The sequence below is a fragment of the Ogataea haglerorum genome (genome assembly GCF_019207285.1).
Source record: "Ogataea haglerorum isolate 81-453-3 chromosome Unknown 81-453-3_NODE_2_length_903871_cov_94.662503, whole genome shotgun sequence".
Taxonomy (NCBI): domain Eukaryota; kingdom Fungi; phylum Ascomycota; class Pichiomycetes; order Pichiales; family Pichiaceae; genus Ogataea; species Ogataea haglerorum.
The window spans coordinates 38098-56895 of NW_025065152.1; the positions used below are offsets into that span (position 1 = coordinate 38098).

General features: G+C 47.1%; 13 protein-coding genes across 13 annotated transcripts; 9 read left to right on the forward strand and 4 right to left on the reverse strand.

Moving 5' to 3' along the window:
* Positions 1-254: 254 nt before the first annotated feature.
* KL911_000579 (uncharacterized protein) lies at positions 255-629 on the forward strand (the record flags this gene model as incomplete). Its single annotated transcript, XM_043200848.1, has 1 exon — positions 255-629. One exon carries the CDS (start codon positions 255-257, stop codon positions 627-629), a length of 375 nt encoding a protein of 124 aa, XP_043056143.1.
* Positions 630-802: 173 nt separating this feature from the next.
* KL911_000580 (uncharacterized protein) lies at positions 803-1121 on the forward strand (the record flags this gene model as incomplete). Its single annotated transcript, XM_043200850.1, has 2 exons — positions 803-1026; positions 1094-1121. 2 exons carry the CDS (start codon positions 803-805, stop codon positions 1119-1121), a joined length of 252 nt encoding a protein of 83 aa, XP_043056144.1.
* Positions 1122-1645: 524 nt separating this feature from the next.
* On the forward strand, positions 1646-3025 carry KL911_000581 (uncharacterized protein; the record flags this gene model as incomplete). The annotated part of the gene is made up of 1 exon (XM_043200851.1): positions 1646-3025. The coding sequence occupies one exon, from the start codon at positions 1646-1648 to the stop codon at positions 3023-3025; it is 1380 nt and encodes a 459-aa protein (XP_043056145.1).
* A 168-nt stretch (positions 3026-3193) lies between these two features.
* Positions 3194-4437, forward strand: KL911_000582 (uncharacterized protein; the record flags this gene model as incomplete). Its single annotated transcript, XM_043200852.1, has 2 exons — positions 3194-4348; positions 4414-4437. 2 exons carry the CDS (start codon positions 3194-3196, stop codon positions 4435-4437), a joined length of 1179 nt encoding a protein of 392 aa, XP_043056146.1.
* Positions 4438-4456: 19 nt separating this feature from the next.
* On the reverse strand, positions 4457-8959 carry KL911_000583 (uncharacterized protein; the record flags this gene model as incomplete). Its single annotated transcript, XM_043200853.1, has 1 exon — positions 4457-8959. The coding sequence occupies one exon, from the start codon at positions 8957-8959 to the stop codon at positions 4457-4459; it is 4503 nt and encodes a 1500-aa protein (XP_043056147.1).
* Positions 8960-9073: 114 nt separating this feature from the next.
* On the forward strand, positions 9074-10132 carry KL911_000584 (uncharacterized protein; the record flags this gene model as incomplete). Its single annotated transcript, XM_043200854.1, has 1 exon — positions 9074-10132. The coding sequence occupies one exon, from the start codon at positions 9074-9076 to the stop codon at positions 10130-10132; it is 1059 nt and encodes a 352-aa protein (XP_043056148.1).
* A 289-nt stretch (positions 10133-10421) lies between these two features.
* On the forward strand, positions 10422-11924 carry KL911_000585 (uncharacterized protein; the record flags this gene model as incomplete). The annotated part of the gene is made up of 1 exon (XM_043200855.1): positions 10422-11924. One exon carries the CDS (start codon positions 10422-10424, stop codon positions 11922-11924), a length of 1503 nt encoding a protein of 500 aa, XP_043056149.1.
* Positions 11925-12010: 86 nt separating this feature from the next.
* On the forward strand, positions 12011-12772 carry KL911_000586 (uncharacterized protein; the record flags this gene model as incomplete). The annotated part of the gene is made up of 2 exons (XM_043200856.1): positions 12011-12285; positions 12352-12772. The coding sequence occupies 2 exons, from the start codon at positions 12011-12013 to the stop codon at positions 12770-12772; spliced, it is 696 nt and encodes a 231-aa protein (XP_043056150.1).
* Positions 12773-12774: 2 nt separating this feature from the next.
* KL911_000587 (uncharacterized protein) lies at positions 12775-13506 on the reverse strand (the record flags this gene model as incomplete). The annotated part of the gene is made up of 1 exon (XM_043200857.1): positions 12775-13506. The coding sequence occupies one exon, from the start codon at positions 13504-13506 to the stop codon at positions 12775-12777; it is 732 nt and encodes a 243-aa protein (XP_043056151.1).
* A 41-nt stretch (positions 13507-13547) lies between these two features.
* On the forward strand, positions 13548-14114 carry KL911_000588 (uncharacterized protein; the record flags this gene model as incomplete). The annotated part of the gene is made up of 1 exon (XM_043200858.1): positions 13548-14114. One exon carries the CDS (start codon positions 13548-13550, stop codon positions 14112-14114), a length of 567 nt encoding a protein of 188 aa, XP_043056152.1.
* Positions 14115-14127: 13 nt separating this feature from the next.
* Positions 14128-14904, reverse strand: KL911_000589 (uncharacterized protein; the record flags this gene model as incomplete). Its single annotated transcript, XM_043200859.1, has 1 exon — positions 14128-14904. One exon carries the CDS (start codon positions 14902-14904, stop codon positions 14128-14130), a length of 777 nt encoding a protein of 258 aa, XP_043056153.1.
* A 258-nt stretch (positions 14905-15162) lies between these two features.
* KL911_000590 (uncharacterized protein) lies at positions 15163-17427 on the reverse strand (the record flags this gene model as incomplete). Its single annotated transcript, XM_043200861.1, has 1 exon — positions 15163-17427. The coding sequence occupies one exon, from the start codon at positions 17425-17427 to the stop codon at positions 15163-15165; it is 2265 nt and encodes a 754-aa protein (XP_043056154.1).
* Positions 17428-17540: 113 nt separating this feature from the next.
* On the forward strand, positions 17541-18779 carry KL911_000591 (uncharacterized protein; the record flags this gene model as incomplete). Its single annotated transcript, XM_043200862.1, has 1 exon — positions 17541-18779. The coding sequence occupies one exon, from the start codon at positions 17541-17543 to the stop codon at positions 18777-18779; it is 1239 nt and encodes a 412-aa protein (XP_043056155.1).
* Between the last annotated feature and the right edge of the window lie 19 nt (positions 18780-18798).

Below are 18798 nucleotides of genomic sequence, written 5' to 3' on the forward strand. Positions count from 1 at the left end.
CTGGGGCAAAACATTTGCAACCGAGACTTTTACGCTGTCAAAAGAAAATAACAACAAATATTTGAACGCCAGTGTCTGTCAACTTCTGTGGCTATGAAGCACAATACCTTGTCTCAAGATGCCCCAACCATGCTTGCTTCGAAATAAGTTGCCTGCATGAATGTGGCAAAGTATCCATGATTATATATATTATCACATGCTGACCAGTGTGGGGAACCCTAAATATAAAAGAGTCCCCGGAGTAGCATTGGCTTATGTCAAAATCTACCAAGTCACTTACAAAACTCTCGGAAGCTCTCGAATCAAACGAGTCTTTGAGAAAGGAAGCCTTAAACTCGCTAAACTCGGTCGTGTCATTTGAAATCCATGACAAAAAGACCGGAGAGACTCAATATTGGGTCTTGGACGCCAAGTCAGAAGGAACATTGAAGAGGACAGACAAGGTGGCGGACGGTGCAGAGATAAAGATCAAGATAGGCGATTTGCAACTTCGCAAACTTATAGACGGGAAGGCAAGCGCTCAGAAGTTGTTCATGACAGGTAAGCTCAAAATCAAGGGTAACGTCATGAAGGCTGCCAATGTAGAAAAGTTACTCAAGTTCGTTGGTCCAGAAAAGGCCAAGCTGTAAACAGCGGCAGTTATTATATTCAGCAGACCACCAATGACACGACTGGCTCATAGGGGCGAGGAATGTGTAGCGAGTAGGCGAGAGTGATATAGTAAGAAAAACATACTTTCCCGTCAAATGTTTCAGCACGTAGTCATTGATTCCGGGCGGAGCCGCGCTAGACTCTCCGAGGGATGATTCAAGGAAACTCGCAGATCTCCCGCGAGACGGCCGGACCGAGTTTGACGCAAACGGATGGACGTGTTGACCCCGTGCCACGCCTGAACCGGCGACGCAAAACACCAGGACACCATCGGGAGGCCGAAAAACAATTCGACCAGAAGTACCGGATAGGACGATCTTTTCCGGTAGCTGTGCATTGCAGAGCAGCCAGTGAAAACTCGGTTATGCATCACAGGTCGGTGATTGGTGCGATAATAGGAGCCAGCAATCCGGCCCTCAGCGAGAGCTTGGTACATTAGCAGTGCTTTGCCATCAAGCACGCCGGACTAGCAGCTTTCCGACATGTTTCGGTCTCTTGTTACCTCTTTCGGCAGCTGGGATCCGAAACGCATTGTAGGACTCGGGGTCGCGAGAACGATGTACTGAGTCATCATCTCGTGCAAAATTTTTCACAGAACAAAGTGGATTACCAGAATTATTGCTAACGGTGTTGGCGAACAATAGGCCTCATGTAGGAAAACAGTACCGGCGTCTCTTGCCGACATGAGCGCCGGGAAGCTGGTGTGAAATATTGCAGTTGTCCTGAACGATATTTCCGTATTGTTTGCTGGCACGAAAAGCAACTGTACGGCAAGGCCCGCGGGGCGTGTAATTGGTGCGCAAGTGCCAGTGGAAAAAGGAACTTGGCACTCTGCTGTGATTGGCTATAGATAATATTTAGTCCATTGATAATTTTTCACAAAGATCTCCGTCAACGGAAATCTTTGGGTGCGGCTTCGAGAACACCAGCTACTGCGTGAGAATATAAATACGGGTTCCGCCGCAATTCCTGCCCCTTCCCCATACTACACACAATGGTCCAACCACAAGAGCCGGAATTCGAGCAAGCATACAACGAGCTGTACTCCACCCTCAAGGAGTCTACTCTGTTCCAGAAGCACCCAGAGTACGAGAAGGTGATCCCGGTTGTCTCTGTTCCCGAGAGAATTATCCAGTTCAGAGTCACCTGGGAGGACGACCAGGGCAACGTCCAGGTCAACAGAGGTTACAGAGTCCAGTTCAACTCTGCTCTCGGTCCATACAAGGGAGGCTTGAGACTGCACCCAAGTGTCAACCTTTCGATCCTCAAGTTCCTTGGTTACGAGCAAATTTTCAAGAACGCCTTGACCGGTCTCTCCATGGGAGGTGGTAAGGGTGGATCCGACTTTGACCCTAAGGGAAAGAGCGACAACGAGATCAGAAGATTCTGCACCGCCTTCATCAGACAGCTCGCCAGACACATTGGTCAATTCACCGATGTTCCAGCTGGTGACATTGGTACCACCGGACGTGAGATCGGATTCATGTTCGGTGCCTACAAGCAGATGCAGAACCAGTTCGAGGGTGTGCTGACAGGTAAGGGGTTGACCTGGGGTGGTTCTTTGATTAGACCAGAAGCTACCGGTTACGGTTTGGTTTACTACGTCGAGAAGATGATCGAGAAGGCTACCAACGGAAAGGAGTCTTTTGCTGGCAAAAGAGTTGCTATCTCGGGATCCGGTAACGTTGCTCAGTACGCCGCTTTGAAGGTCATCGAGCTCGGAGGAACCGTTGTTTCTCTTTCGGACTCGAAGGGCTGCATCATCTGCCAATCTGGTATTACCAAGGAGCACGTCGAGGCCATCATCGAGGCCAAGGTCAAGTTCCTGTCTCTGAAGGACATCATTGGCGAGTACTCCGCTTTCGAAACCACCCCTGTCCAATACATCGACGGCGCCAGACCATGGGTTCACGTCGGTAAGGTCGACGTCGCTCTGCCATGTGCTACCCAGAACGAGGTCTCCGGCGAGGAGGCCAAGGCTTTAGTTGCCGTTGGCTGCAAGTACCTTGCGGAGGGATCCAACATGGGCTCTACCCAGGAGGCCATTGACGTCTTTGAGGCCGAGAGAAAGAGTGCTTCCTCCGTTGGTGACAGTATCTGGTACGCTCCAGGTAAGGCTGCCAACTGTGGTGGTGTTGCGGTTTCTGGCCTGGAAATGGCCCAGAACTCTCAGAGAGTCCAGTGGAGTGCTGAGGAGGTTGACAAGAAGCTCAAGGACATTATGGTCAACTGCTTCAACACCTGCTACGAAACTGCGGTTTCTTACAGCGCCGAGACTAACAAAGACACCTTGCCATCGCTCGTCATGGGTGCCAACGTCGCCGGTTTCGTTAAGGTCGCTGAGGCCATGAAGGCTCAAGGCGACTGGTGGTAAACGTGACGCCTGCCGGTTGTGCTGTACGTAGAACAGAATGAAATATTTTTCTTTAGCGAGACGAAATTAAATTATCGTGCCTGACTATGAAAGAAGCTTAGTCTGTCTGTGGCTGTGTACTTTGGTGGACAAAAATATTTAGGCGCAATTTATACGACCTCAGCTTCCATGTCATCCACTTCTGCTACTTGGACCTCTTTTATCAAGAGTTTGGCATCCTACAATGGAGACCTGTCGTCGCTGACTGCGCCGCCATTTATCCTCTCGCCTACGTCATTGGTGGAGTACTCCCAGTACTGGTCCGAACATGTTGATCTGTTCCTGGCCCCTAACTTCATCCAACAGGAACCCGATGACATCGACTCGGTTGAGCTCAAACACATGGTTGCCGTTCTCCGCTGGTTTATTTCAACCCTGAAAAGCCAGTATTGTTCTCGAGCTGAGACCCTTGGTGGCGAGAAGAAACCATTGAACCCATTCCTGGGCGAATTGTTTGTTGGTAGGTGGACCGACGAGTCGCCTTCCCAAAGTTTTGGAGAGACTCTGCTGGTGAGTGAACAGGTCAGCCATCACCCTCCCATCACGGCCTACGCAATCCAAAATAAAACTAATAAGACGACTCTTCAAGGTTACAACGGAATTAGAGCTTCCATGTCTGCAACTTCACTGAACGTGAGACAGTACGGCCATGCCTTGTTGGATTACGAAAACCTCAACGAGAAGTACCTAATTACCCTACCGCCTCTCCACATCGAAGGCATCTTGATGGCTGCTCCGTTCGTCGAATTGGAACAGAAATCTTATATTCAGTCGTCAGCAGGATACGTTGCAGTCATTGAGTACTCGGGAAGGGGTTACTTTTCTGGTAAGAGCAACAGCTTCAAAGCCAGAATTTTCAAGAACATTCGCGAGGCTGAGGACAAGACGAAGGCTCTATACACCGTCAGCGGCCAGTGGTCAGGCGTCTCGTCCATATCAAGAGGTCACACCATTGCTTCCGACGCACAAGTGTTCTTTGACGCCAACAACTCCAAACCCCAACATCTGACGGTCAAGCCTATTGAAGAGCAAGGTCCGCTGGAAAGCAGAAGAGCTTGGCAGAAAGTTGCACAGGCAATCAGGGCTAATGACTACAATTTGATCCACGAAGAGAAATCAAAGATCGAAAATGAACAACGCGAGCTGCGCAAGAAAGAAGCGGCTGATGACACTCCTTGGAAACAAAAATTCTTTAAAGAAATTGATTATACATCCCTAACAGAAGAAGACGACGAAACTGGATATATCAAGCTTGCCAACATGGCAAACTTGTCGCTGAAAAACGTTCCCTCCGGAACCAGAAAGGGCTCGTCTAAAGACAATGAAACCGAAGCAGGGTCTCACTGGAGATTCTGTCCGGATCAATTAGATAACACAGATATCGTTTTCTGATTATACTGGAGTGTGCTCTCCTGAGAGTTCCGTAGTCGAGCTGTTGCTCGAATCACTGAAAGCTTCATTCCGGATAGCTTGAATCCATGGATCCTGTAGAAGCTCCACCGCAGTAAGTCGCTTGGTTGGATCAATATCTAGACACTTCGCCAGGAAGTGCTGTCCTTGAATGCTTAATTGGTCGTTGCTTGGGAACTGAGGAAGATGTCCTGCAGCAATATGATACATCACAGCAAATTCGTTGTCCAGATTAGCCCATGGCCGTCTTCCGGTAGCCATTTCCAACAAACAGCATCCCAACGACCAAATATCAATGGCACCAAACTTACCAATCGTTTCACCCCTGATAGTTTCCGGCGACATGTACATCGGCGTGCCAGTCAACGCCTGCGTTTTGCGTCCGGAGTGGAGAATCGAGTTCAGAGTGGCAGTTCCGGAACCGCTGCCGTTGCCTCCGTTGCCTCCACTACCGGATGAGCCGCCTGTAGTAGTGGAGGTGTTGCCGTGTGCAGCCATTGCGATCACTTTAGCCGATCCAAAGTCAACAAATTTAATAACACCCATATGGTCCAGAAGTATGTTTTCTGGTTTAATGTCTCTATGCACAATACCAAATTGATGGAGATAAGCAAGCCCTTCAAGCATTTGAAGCGTGTAGAGTTGAATAACAGATTCGTCTTCAATACGACCATATTCCAACAAACTTGCCAAAGATCCACCACTGCAGTATTCCATGAAAATGTAAACTCGGTCGCGATGAACTTCAACACCAAAAAATTGAACAATATTTGGATGCGACAACATTTCCAGCACAGTCATCTCACCCTTAATGGCCGGCACAATGGACTTGATGGACTGCCTGTCCTGGAACCGGATTTCTTTCACCGCTAAAGCTCCTCCGGTGTCCAGATTAATTGAAGCGTAAACTGAACCAAACGTTCCACCACCCAAGAATTTTCCTTTCTGCCATCTGATGGAGACTGATGAGAAGGATGAGGCTAGGTAAGTCAGGAATTGGTTATCGGTATCGGTATCGTCCAGAACACGGCCAACAGATTGTTGCTCAACTTGGAGTAATCTTCTCTCTTCCTCTAGGCGGCCAATCTGGTACATGATGTGCTCTCTCAATGAACTTAGGCTTTCGTCATCAAGAGTGAATAAGTCCTTTTCTGAGATTGACTGGTAGTTGAGCATTCTCTTTTTTTGCATTTCCTTTGTTCTGGCTCCCATGATATCGAAATGAGAAATAAGTAGAGACATGCAACCTGCAACTTTGTCCTTTAACCTGTAGAATTTCTCACTGTCTAAAGTTAGAATATTAAACCCAGTGGTGATATCCATGGCAAACTCCAAAGCTGAGACACACCATCTGAATGTTTTAGGGTCTGTGGGTATACAGTCATCCACAATAAAACTCAACCACTCGATAGCGAACTGGAGCAGCTTCAAAATGAGAACAGATTTTCGAGCGTTGTCAAATGTTCTCAGGAAATCACGACCTGCATCTCGAACGTATGTGAACACTGTATTTGCCAGCTCTTGCGTATCCGCTATTCCTCGACATTGATTTCTCACGGAAGGCACGGCATCAATAACGAAGCACGACATTCTGAAAAATTGCTTCGATATGACTTGGAGTTCTCTTTGCACCTTTGGCAAGGAGCATCTTTTGCCAACAGCCGAGCCTATAGTATTTCCCACACACTCTTTGAACCAATTGGCACAGTGCTCGACCTTGGAAGAAGAACCACCCTTTGAAATCAGCAAAACCTTTCCTTTATCAAGGTTGCCAACAGGTAACGAGGTGAGATCTAATGGCAAAACAATACCGTCCCACATCATCGCTTTAGCGGGATAAACCACTAAAACGTAGTCGTAGCTTTCATCAAACTCATTTTGATTCTCACCAAAGTGTTCGGCTTCAGCATAAATAGGTTCAGCGTAGTAAGTATAGTTTTCTGCTGCTTCCAAATGTCTTTTGGGTATTTTGCTGAAGTCGACACCAAGATGCGAGCTCTTTAAGATTCGCGAAACCTCGTATGGTTTACTCGCAATGGACTCTGACGCAAAGACGTAGATACCTTCTTCCGCCAATTGTGCGTTGTGATAAAGAACATGATTACTCTCTTTCAGCATGTCCAAAAATTTCTTCATGCGCGCACCGTTCAAGTTGTACAATATTGAGTTTTCGAAATGAAAGTTGAGGATCGCGTGGAAACGGAAAAACTTTCTTTTCAATTGACCAAAGTTCTCCATCATGGACGTGTACCATCTGACCATCTTATGCTTGTCCAACGGAGTGCCATCGTAAGGCGGCCCCTGGAATTGCTGTTGCATGTATTGATGCAGTCGAGCAACGAGTTTAGACGTTAATATACTGAATTGGGTCGCAACCTCTGCAGAGCCGCCTTCAATATAGAATCCGAGGTTCTGAAGGAAGGACCATTCACGTTCAAGTTCTTCCGGCTCTTTAAAAGTTCTAAAGGACTTTGATGTCTTTGGAGAATCCAGTAACTTCCTGTTCAACAACAATAAATAGTGATGAACGCACTCCAAAATAGCGTTGTCAAAATTGGCATCTTGGTAGTCCAACGATGATATCCAGCCTTCACGAGGAGAACAATACTCGAGGAACGATGAGCGAATCTCTAGCGCGAGAGTGATGTATAATTTAAAGTCTTCAAGGACTTGATCAATCATCATCATTGTCGGATTTTTCAATTTTTTGGCGTAGGATAGTCTGGTGTTCACTAGTTCTTTCATCAGCTTAGATGGGAACATTGCGAGGACCAAGAGAGAATCGACATAAGAAGGAAGATTCAGTTTCTCAAAATACTGCTGGTACTCAAGATACGACTCCTTTGCTTTGAAAGTCCAATGTGCACAGCTAGCGAATAATCTTTTATTGAATAGATCTGCGATATCTTTCTCTTTCATGATTCTTTCCACAAATGATCTGTCTTCCTTGAAGATGTTTCCGTTCTTATTCCTGTTAGAACTGGACTCGCTGTCCGAGTGGTCTTGATCATCGTGAGATTCAGGTTCTGGAAGTTCACTACCTGCAGACGAAGGACCAGGAGACCTCAAAATATCGAGATCATCGTTGCCAACCCATTTCTTCAGAACATCAGATTCTCGCTCGATAGCAGACGTGATTGAGGTCCACGCGATAAGTGCATGCAAGCGGGACGTAAATTCGGGCGTCCCACATAAGGGTTTCTCATTTTCCATTTCTTTTTGAGTTCTCCAGAGTTCCTGACACCGTTCATACCTATTAAGCAAATCGTTGACTTTGTCAAATCCGAACCTGACTTGTGTAATATAAGGCGAATTCTGTATGTCCTCTGGCATCTCCAGTCTGAAATTCATGATTTCATCAAGAATTTCATCAACAAGACTCCTATGGTATTGCACAAGTCTTTTCTGATCCTCTTCTGTTCTACCAAAAAGTTTGGACCGTATCCCAATCCAAAGATCCTCTTTGTACGAGGCGCGCAGATAACTTTCGCCTTCGACTTCGTTCAGTGGCTTGATCAGCTTTGTCTTTTCTCCCGTCAAGACGTCACCAGTGAGAACAGATTGCAGAAGAGATTGCCATTCAAGACGCTCCAAAATGGCAGCATTGTCATCTGTGTGCTTTAACTGAATATCGTCGCTTTGATTCAGTATATCAAGAAGAACCGTGGAGTCCAGTCGATACTCCGATGATTTTTCCCACTCATTACTGGTCATGCCCACCTGTTGACTCAAAGCTTTCAAAGCCTTGAATTCCTTGCTATCATCTTGACTCAAGTCTTCTTGGAACTCTTCAAACTTGTCTTGTATTTTTAGAGCCTCTGGATCCTCATCCACAGTGACTTCAGATGGATCCTCGTCATCTTCGATGTCCACGGATTTGTTATAGTAGTCGTCGTTCACCCTGTACCTGTTTTTGAATTTGTTGATACCATTCAGATACAACATCTCCTGTTGCTGGTACTGCTGCGAGTATTTTGTGTTCAAATTTGATCGCAAAATGGATGAATGGGGCCGCACACCTTCGACGGTCGCCGACAGAAGTCCCGAGGACCCATTGCTATGGTTGGAGAAAAGAGTTCGCAACTTCTGGTAGTTGTTGCTTCCTCGACTAGACCTTGAGCTAATTGGCCCGGTTCCGTTGGTGATGTAGTGAAAACTAGGCGTTTTCAGCAATGGCGTCCTTTGGGGTTGCTCATCAGGACTCGATTTGACGGTTTTCTTAACCGGCACTTGTTCGGGAGTTGCGTCCAACTTCCCAATCGCTTCGACGGGCACGCCATTGTTTAAATCAGTTTGTATTTTTAGCATCTGCTCGGCAGTATACGTGCCAGTGTTATGCGGAGACGAGACAGGCGTTCCGCGTGGTGAAAGTAAAACGCCTTGAGAGGGTATTTGCAGCTTAAACTTTGACAGCGATCGTAGCGTTTCAGACTCTTCGTGGTGAATCTCCTCATCACTCGGCTTATCCTTGCTCGTGGGCGACATGCTTGGTTGAGTGAATACAGTTGAAGCTAGGAATTTATGAAGTATTAGAACACCTTATCACTTGTTTTGTTTCGCCTTTGCAAAAAAATTGTTTTTCGCACTTCGTCGTCACAAATGGCTGGGTGTAAGTACTATGGCATAACCGCGCGCGCTAACAGACCAGTTTCCATTGATCTAGACCATTGCCTGGAAAAGCTTTATCGGGGAGAGCTTTTGTCCGAGCCCGTCATAGACCAGCTGTGTTTCAAGCTGAAGGAACTGCTGGTGAAGGAATCAAATATAGTACACGTCGAATCGCCAGTCACGCTAGTCGGAGACATACATGGACAGTTTTACGACTTGTTAGAGATCTTCAAGATTGGTGGATATCCTCCGGACACAAATTACCTTTTTCTTGGCGATTATGTCGACAGGGGGTTCCACTCCGTTGAGACGATCAGCTTACTCATAGTGCTGAAATTAAAATATCCCCGGAGGGTGAATCTCATCAGAGGTAACCACGAGTCACGCCAGATCACAACAAACTACGGCTTCTACACCGAGTGCCTAACAAAGTATGGCAACCAATCTCAAATATGGTCGATATTCACAGATATATTCGATTACCTAATTCTCGCCGCCATTATCGACAACAATCTTTTCTGTGTCCACGGAGGATTATCGCCAAATGTCCAAACAATCGACTCAATACTGGTTATTGATCGATTCAAGGAGATCCCCCACGATGGGCCCATGGCAGATCTAGTATGGAGTGACCCTGATCTAGAGCTCCTCAATTTCCGCATTTCTTCGCGAGGAGCAGGCTACCAGTTTGGAATTAACGTTGTGAACAAATTTTTGCAGGTCAACAAGTTTGAAAGCATATACCGAGCCCACCAGCTGTGCCAGGAAGGGTACCAGGTGTTCTGGAAAGGAAAGGTCAACACCGTGTGGTCTGCTCCTAATTATTGCTATAGATGTGGGAACAAAGCCAGTATCCTCGAGATCTTCGACAGCTATCGAGAGCCAGACAGCTTTCGGTTCAATGTGTTTGACGCTTCTCCTGAAAGCCAGAAAGAGTTTCTCAAGGTTGTCAATATGGGCGAGACAGACGAGTCTGCTCAAGATGACTTCCTGGCCCTTCCCGAAACAAAAATCGCAAAAAAGGCTCCCTATGTGGAGTATTTCATGTAATATGAAGCTTGCATCCGTTACGATTATGAATAGTATAACTCCAGGTTCATTCCGTCATGGATCTCGTAGTCATCTAGCGAAATATGATCTTTGAAAATCATGTATCCTTTCTTGAGGACGATTTTTCGCGGATCTGTGCCAATTTGGAGACCTAAGAGCTTTTTAAAGTCTCCGATGGTGTCACTAGGCAGACACTTCACCCTGATTTTTTTCCCGAGCCGGTCGTTGCAAATAACCTCGATCATTAGAGTTTATAATTAAAATCTTTTTTAGTTTTATTTATCTGTTAATGCCCGCTCCCCTGGGGAATATCCCCGATCTGAAGATCGATGATTCGGCAGACCCGGCAGTTGAAGAGCCTGTGTCAGAACTGTACTCACATCCAAATGGCTCAAACTCGTCGTTCACACACTCAAATGCATATCGCTACTCCAGATCGCGCTCTCCCAAACGTGTCTCATCACCAATAAGAAAAGGATCTCCAACGCGTCAGCAACCTTTCAAAGTTGGATCCATCACAATGAATAACTCAAGCGAGAACCTGTCCCTAAAACCTGGTGGTTCATTCCCGATGAATGGCCCAAGAGCTTCATACAGACGTGGTCACAGATACAAACATTCCTCGGTGTCCATGAACATGTTTCAAGAGCCGCCCAAACGCACATCGGTGCCCATTCCTCAACCGTACCCTCTTCCAACTTACAAAGAAGTGGTGGCAACCCTCAGCTTACAAGATAAACTTAAACTGGCATACTGTGGTTTTCTAATATTGCTCAGCCTGGCAACCTATTTAATAGGCTTCAAATACGGCAATCTCTGTCTGTCGACTCTCTCGCATCTCGTCTTCTACGACTCCATTGGTAATTTGATAACTGTGATCGTGCAGGTCATGACCAACTTCCCGATATGGAACGACTCGTCGCTGAAGTATCCGTTTGGACTCGGCAGAATAGAGGTGCTGGCGGGATTCGGGCTGTCAGTCTCTCTTCTCTTTGTGGGTGTTGATCTGTTCTCGCACATATTTGAGAATGTGATGTTCACACTCGCTCTTGGAGACCTTGACGAAGCAGCACATGCTCATCATATTCACGGCGAAAAGGGACATCTCAATCTGATGTTCTACGAGTGCTACCTTTTAGCGATCTGTTTGGTGACAGTATTGTCGCCTCGTATCATCTCCAGAACGAAAAAACCGGCTGAGCCTGCCATTTCGCGTCCAAAAAGAGTTAGCTCCATCACTCTACAAGAAGAGCCAGTGGTCAACATCAAGTCGCAGATCAAAAAGACGCAGAACCAACTCACCAACTATACAAGCATTCTGTCAATCGGCTACGCAACTTACGCCATGGTGTACCCGCTGGTTGCGCATATAGAGCTAGTGACGGTTGTGAACGATTTTTCCAGCTTGATTTTGGCCTTCACTGTGCTATTCTTAGCATGGAGGCTGATTTCTCGCCTCTCAGGCATTCTATTGCTTCGCAACCCGCGCACCGATGTTGAATCTCGCATTGTCCAGAATATACAATCCTTGGAAGTGTACAAATCGTCTTACAAAATAGGACGGCTCAAGATTTCCAAGGTAAACCACAGAATATATGTGGTTATTCTTAGCATGCGCATGGCTGGGGCCTCCGACGACGACGAGTCGAAGATGAGATTCTACGCTTCTCGTATTATTCGCAGCCTTCTCTGCCAAGATGAAGCAGCAGAGGTCGATCTGGATGCCGAGTTCGACTACATGGACCAATCGGGCGAGCAGTTCGAAATCACCATCGATATCCAACGGACCTAGTTCGTACACCCGTGCACCGCATCCCTTTTTTGTGGACGTATCACACTAATCCCACGAACCTAGCTAGTTTACATAAACCCTATAATATGGACGATTCAGACACCTCGACTTCTATTAACTCGTTGGCGTCAGATCTGGCGCCTGGGAAGAACAACATGCAATGGAGGGGCGCTCCACATAAGAGTGTGGACGAGGTGATCGATTTCTTCCAGAAACCCGTGCAACCATTCTCCCACGAGGAAAAAAACGAGTCGCAGCCTGAGCCGGAGCCCTCGATCTCGCTCAATTTTATCCAGCTGTTCAACGACGTGCTCCTTCTGGTTACCAGGCTGATCGACGTGCTCGTTCCGCACAGCAGCACGTACCGCAGTCTGATATTCCTGTAAGTGCTCATAACCCACATAAAGAGGGATCTCTAACACTCTAGGAATACCCTCAATTTTCTTGAACAAGTTAGGAATAACGTTTCCGGGTGGTGGAAACAAGTGCTTATATTCTACAGGTCGAACTCGTACTTGGTTAACATCTCGGTGACTATTTTTGTGCTCAGTATCATCCCCCCTGTTCTGATATTCATTCTGCTAATGGCCGTGTACACCTCATTCATTGGCTTCTTATTCACGACCGGCTTCACCATTCTTGCAGTTGCTGCAGGAATCAGTTTCCTGCCCGTTTTTCTCATCAGCTTATCCGTCATTGTGTCTGTAACTGCGGCTATCAGCCTGACATATATGGCAGTCAGTGCTACCATTAATCTGTTCTCCAGTACGCTGCCAACGCGAGAATGGTTGAGCATCATAGCCGACGCCCTCCCTCCATCCGTTGGTATTGCAGAGAAGAAAAACTGAGACTAGCGGCCTTTGAGTTCAGCTAACGCGCGTCTCATCTCCACATAGGCCAAGTGCATCTTACCCACAAAGTGGTCCGCAAGTCGGCGGTCGTTATCGAGACGAGAGAGATATGCACCGCACTGCTCGCAAACTTGCAGTTTCTGCTGCGCTGATTGGTTGATGTTCTCCACCATTTCGGTGTATTGCGTGGCGACGGCGTCTCGTTTTCGTATCACTTGTTCTAGCTCTTTATTCCAATCCAAAGCCATCTCCAATTCTCCTTTGTCCGCCAGTAGCGAAATCTCCTGAAGCATCAGGCTCACTTGCTCGTCTAGTTTATCCAGTTCTTGTGTCACGCTCGAGAGTTTCTCCTTCTCCTCTCCAGAAAGCTCCAGTCTTTTTTCAGCGACTCTAATTTTTCTATTACACTCATTGATCACTCCTTCGAGATCGCGGATGTAATCGAGTTTGTAATTGTCGTTTGGCATTCGCATCCCATTCTTTACACATGTTTCATACAATATCTTCAGTTTTTCCTGGTGAATTTTAGGACACTTGCCCCGGTCCTCTTTGGTACCCTGGAACAGGTCGTACGGACACTTTCCTACAAGAAAACTCTTGCAAACTTTAGGGGAAGCCAGGACAGAAGGATCTATTGATTGAACTCTTCGCACGTCGTAATCTCGCGGTAGTTTCACCAGAGCGTCTCTGCCCATGAGCTGCTCAAGCAGCTTTCGCTGTTCGTACGCCATCTAATTGAAGCTGAAAAAAAATAATTACAGTAATTGCATTAATGAATAATCTGTACTCAGCAGGCAAAGTCTTGTCCTACACTGTAAGGACGGTGGCCGTGTTGCACATATTTTCGTCGAATGTTCTCGAAATCAGCGACACTACGGGCGAGAGTATGTTACCGACGCTGGCTGTCGTCAATGATAGTGCCGTGGTAGACAAGCGATATAAATACGGCAGAAATGTGAAAATGGGGGACCTGATTGTGGCACGCAAGCCTACCGAGCCGTCAAGTTTGGTGACGAAACGAATAACTGGGATGCCAGGAGACATTGTCCTCATTGACCCGTCCAAAAACTCGCTCCGAAGGTTACACCAGGAACACCTTGACATGCAAGAGGTAGCTCCTCTGGACAACAGCAGTTATGACAATTACGTGATTGTTCCAAAAGGCCATGTCTGGGTGACAGGCGACAACCTTAGCGCGTCTCTCGATTCAAGAACCTACTCCGTCGTTCCGCTCGCTATGATAGAAGGAAAACTGGTCTACGCGTGGTATCTAACGGGAATGCTCTCTATGTTTACCAACTCACCTAGAAAACTGCCCAATACTTTTGTGGAGGAGTGATGGCAGCAGTGGATCATCTTTTCCCTGCTTGGCGAAGCTGATGCAGCTCTCTCAGAACTCTGGAACCCACATAGACACCCACAGGGGCCACTATCAGAGTTCTGTAGATGGTAGTATAGATTGATGCACTTAAGAAGTAATGGATGAAGATGTTTTCGAGCAATGCCAGACACACGAAGAATTGAACAGTGTATCCACAAGGCAGTTTGCCAATGTTGTCAAAGTTCACTGCATCAAGCTGATTCCATGTGATGAACAGTGCCGCCAACAAAGCAACGACACCACCAATGAAAATTATAGAGATGATTGGGTTGACGTATTTCTGCGGGCTCTTGAATTGGTGTATTATTTCTGGCTTGCTGCCGAATCGCTCAGGCTTGCTGCCAGAACGTAAGTTCGAGTGTATTTTGCCAACTTTCTGGAACAGGTTGTATTCCGTGACGTTATCTCCAAGCAGAACGCTAACGTCGATTTCGGGACTTTGTTTAATATATTTCGACAGTTTGCTCACGGGGAGGTCCAGTTTTGCCTGGGAGTCTTTGATTTTCGGGTAGTAGTAAGAATCAATATCCCCAGCTGTTAATAAGATGCTCACTTGTTGGGGAGGGCTTTTTAGTTTTTTACCCTCGTCTAGAATATCAAACTGGATTTCGATGGATTTGCTTGTAGGTTCCAACACAATGGGGGAGCCTTCAAATGATACGGCCGCGCCATCAATACTGAGAAAGCCATTTGCAAGATCCAAGGCCCAGGCTGGGACACATAAAAACAAAAATGCTAAGGACAGCATGCTAAGAATACAACAATGTTTTTCCACCTGTAACTTCACAGAAGGTGCACGACAACAGTTTTAGACTGTGCATATACAGCAAAATGGTTTTCCGTGGTAGTTTCGCCCGAGTAGCGTAATGGTTAACGCGTTTGACTTCTAATCAAAAGATTCCGGGTTCGACTCCCGGCTTGGGTGCTGAAATTCTTTTTTCTCTCCTTCTACAAAATCTAATTGTACTCTATTAACGTATGCTACTTTCTTGACTTATGCCAAATGCTATCTCCTTTTCCTTGCTGATTGCGAGTGGTAGGTCCTCCCGGCAAACTTGATCGAGGTCTTAGGGTAAGGAACAAGCAGAACTTTGCCCTCATCAGGTGTGGAAGCCTTACCAGTCGCTACTGGCTTCTCAGTGATGTCTGTAACTGTAACCCTAGCCTGATGGTCCATGCCTGTCCGCTTTTCCTTCCTGTCCTTTGGTTTCGCCTCAGAAAACTCAATTACCTCTTTCAGAGACCCGTTGTCCTCCAAAATCATGGACACCTTCTGCCCCTGCAATTTGTCGCTCGACTGGGCATACGATGTAACAATCTGCTGATCCTTTGGTTGTACACTCAAAAAATCGTCCAGCTGTTCGTCGTGAACTTTTCTGGCCGGAGAGGATTGCGGTGACTGCGTTTTGATCTCCGTTTCTGGGTCCTCAGATGACAGAGATATGTTTCGTTGAGATGACTCCACACACGCAGGTTTTTGCTGCTCGTTATCAGGAGCCGTCTCATTGGAAAGCTCATCAACAATCATGACCTCGTCATCCGGGTCTTCATCAGCACTATGCCCTTCGGCCTCTGCCGAAGGCTCCTTGATCCCTTTGCCTCTTAGTGTTCCGTAGGTTTCGGTACCAACGGCAGAGCTGTCTCCACCATTGGCTTTGACCTGCTCTTTTAGAAGGTTGAGCAGAACCTCGCGTAGCTGCATCCTAATGACTTTGCGCTCCTCATCATCGAAAAGCTTGGTAGAAAGCGAAGTAGTGGACTTTTTGCGGCGGTGCTCTGTGAGGATCTTGGCCTTAAACTCCTCTGGACTGTCAAAGAATTTTTTGCAGTTATAAATGACATGCAGTCCACAGTCGTTGAAATTCTTTTGCTGTGGAATGTTGCAGCTGTACTTGCGAATCTGCCCCATGGGGATGTCCAGATCGTATTTGTCTTTGGCATAATTTACTAAGAAGCTCTTGATTGGTACTGCAATGTTGGGATGTGCTTTCTGGAGAGAGTCCAAGACAAAGATGCTTGCTAATGGCTTTTTCTTATTGATCAGTAGGCCATCCACAGGTTCAGGCTCGTTGGTTTCATTGTACCTGCGCAGACGCGGCAGGTTAGTAATAACAACAAAGAACCAGTGCAAATCTTTCATTATCGGAATCACAATGTAGTCGTTATCAAAAAGACTGTCATTCGACTTGAACCACGTCTTTACGTTGGAGTAGTAATCGTTATCAGGGTTGGTCATCGTCAATTTGGTATAAAAAAAAGAGTTGAACAGCTCAACTCGCGCACTGCCGAGAGAGCCTGCATCTCTTGCCTGTTGCAAATTGTACTGAAGGAAAAAGTCCACAATCGAATCGTTCACCCAATTGCCGTTGTATAGCGAGTTGAAGTCCTTGTTAGACACGATGATGGACTTTCTGGATGCAAATCTGTATTTCAGGGGCGGATCAAACACAATCTGCTCGTCGCGTGAGATGTCTTCGTCCTGGATTTCGGGATGGTCCTCTAGAGGATCCTCTATGCTGTCTGTGAGGGATAAGCGCAACGAACGCGTACGAGCCGTGTTGATGATGTTTGCCGGTTCCAGGTCAGAGCTGAATGTTTTTGCTGTTCCGTAGAAGTTTGCGGGAGAAGTCACAGGAAGCTGTGTTTGACGGTTGCTCCAAATTCTGGGTTCTCGATCTGACTCGCTCCTGAGATAGTAATTGTTCATGTCCGATGCTGTGAGATAGTTGCATACAAGCTGGTCCTCCAGATTTCGCACAAGTTTGTTGTACGCCTCCTGGTCGCTCAAATCGAGAAATATCCATAATTTGTCTATGCGTACGCTTTCGTTGCGAAGGGTTCCTGTAATGCTTGATCTGAGGGTAACGACGAAATGATACGAGCTGTCTGGATTCGAGCAGATATCCACAAATTTGACGTCCGAAAAGGGCACGGAAACATACACATCGTTGGTGTGTTGCAAGCTGTATATAGTCAGGCGGTGATTTTGGCAGTTGAGCCAGATGTGCTCCGACACGGTACTGGGACTTTTTACGGCCGACTTGAAGAGCTTCACACGTCGCACCGCCACATGCACACCCTCGTCTTCCTTCACTGGAGCAGGCTGTTCCCCGGTGTCCAAATCTATGCTGCGCGGTATGGCGATCTTTGTAGCGGGCTGCTTCTGTAGATTGTCCGAGGGCCTGAGTTGTCTGAGCTTTTTGCTTCTATATCGCAGATTATTCAAAGAGGCAAACGCCTTCCGCTTGTACGGAGGGTCCTTATTAAACATCGACAGCAAAATTGCAAATATTTGTGCCTTGGTCCCTTCCCTGTAATTTATTTACACTCGTAAATGACAGAAGTGAAAATATCAAAAATTTTTCGGAAGAACCAAGGACCGTCATGTTGGCTGGACATATTTTGCAGAAGCGCGGGGCTTTGCATGTTGCAGGCCTGAGAGCCAGGGCATTTTCGATGTCTGCAGCTCACTTATCCGGCCAGAAGTCGCCTATCCAAGTGTTTGTGGACACATTCCGCAGCGAGCTGAAAAAGAGCTCCGAGCTCACTGACCAAATCAAACAGCTTAAGAGCGCCACTGACGAGATGGGGGAAAGTGAGGCCTTCAAGAGAGCCAAGGAGGCTTACAATGCTGCCCAGAAATCATCCGGAGCGTTGGCCAAGGGAGTGCACAAGACTGCAGAGGTGGTGGGAGATGTGGCACACAAGGCGTGGGAGTCGCCTGTGGGAAAAGGAGTGCGGACCACTGTTGAGAAGACCGCCGAGACGGTTGACCAGGTGATCGAGCCGATCCGGAAAACTAAGACCTACCAGGAGGTGACCAAGAGTCTCGACGAAGGCGCTTCCAAGTATGGACTCTACGAGAGCAAGGAGCAGAGACGGCTGCGTCGGCTGCGCGAGCTGGAGAATAAACCAAAGGCCATTAAAAGAGACGAGGAAGCTGGCACCGCCATAGTTGCCACCAACATCAAGTCTGAGGAGAGTATCAAAGACAAGATCAAGATCAAGCCCAATTCCGCCATTGGAAGACTACTGGTGGTGCTAAGAGAAAAGTGGGAGGAGGCCGAGAATCCGCTGTTGGTGCTGATTCGGACCGTCATGGACAAGATTGGCAGCTTTTTCGCGGAGACCGAGGGCGCCAGAGTCATCAAGGCTTTCAGAGAGCTGGACCCTAACTTCAACACAGAGAGCTTGACTAAGCAGCTCAGAGAGTACATTGTGCCCGAGGTTTTGGAGGCATACATTACCGGAGACGAGAAAGTTTTGAAGACGTGGCTCTCGGAGGCTCCGTTCAACATCATTGCTGCCCAACAGAAACAGCTCAGAGACCAGGGTCTGATTTCGGATGGCCGTATTTTGGACGTGAGAGACGTCCAAATCGTGTCGTCACGTATGTTGGAGCCTAACCAGATTCCTGTTCTTGTTGTCAGTGCTAGAGTCCAGGAGGTCAATCTCTACAGAAAAGCCAAGACCGGAGAAGTGGTGGCAGGTACTGAGGAGGATATCCTGTTGTCTGCCTACGCCTTGGTGATAACGCGTGTCCCAGAGGAGATAGACAACCCGGAGACAGAGGGATGGAAGATCCTAGAGTTTGTGAGAGGAGGATCTCGGAAGTTTACCTGATGTACATAGAAATGCCGTG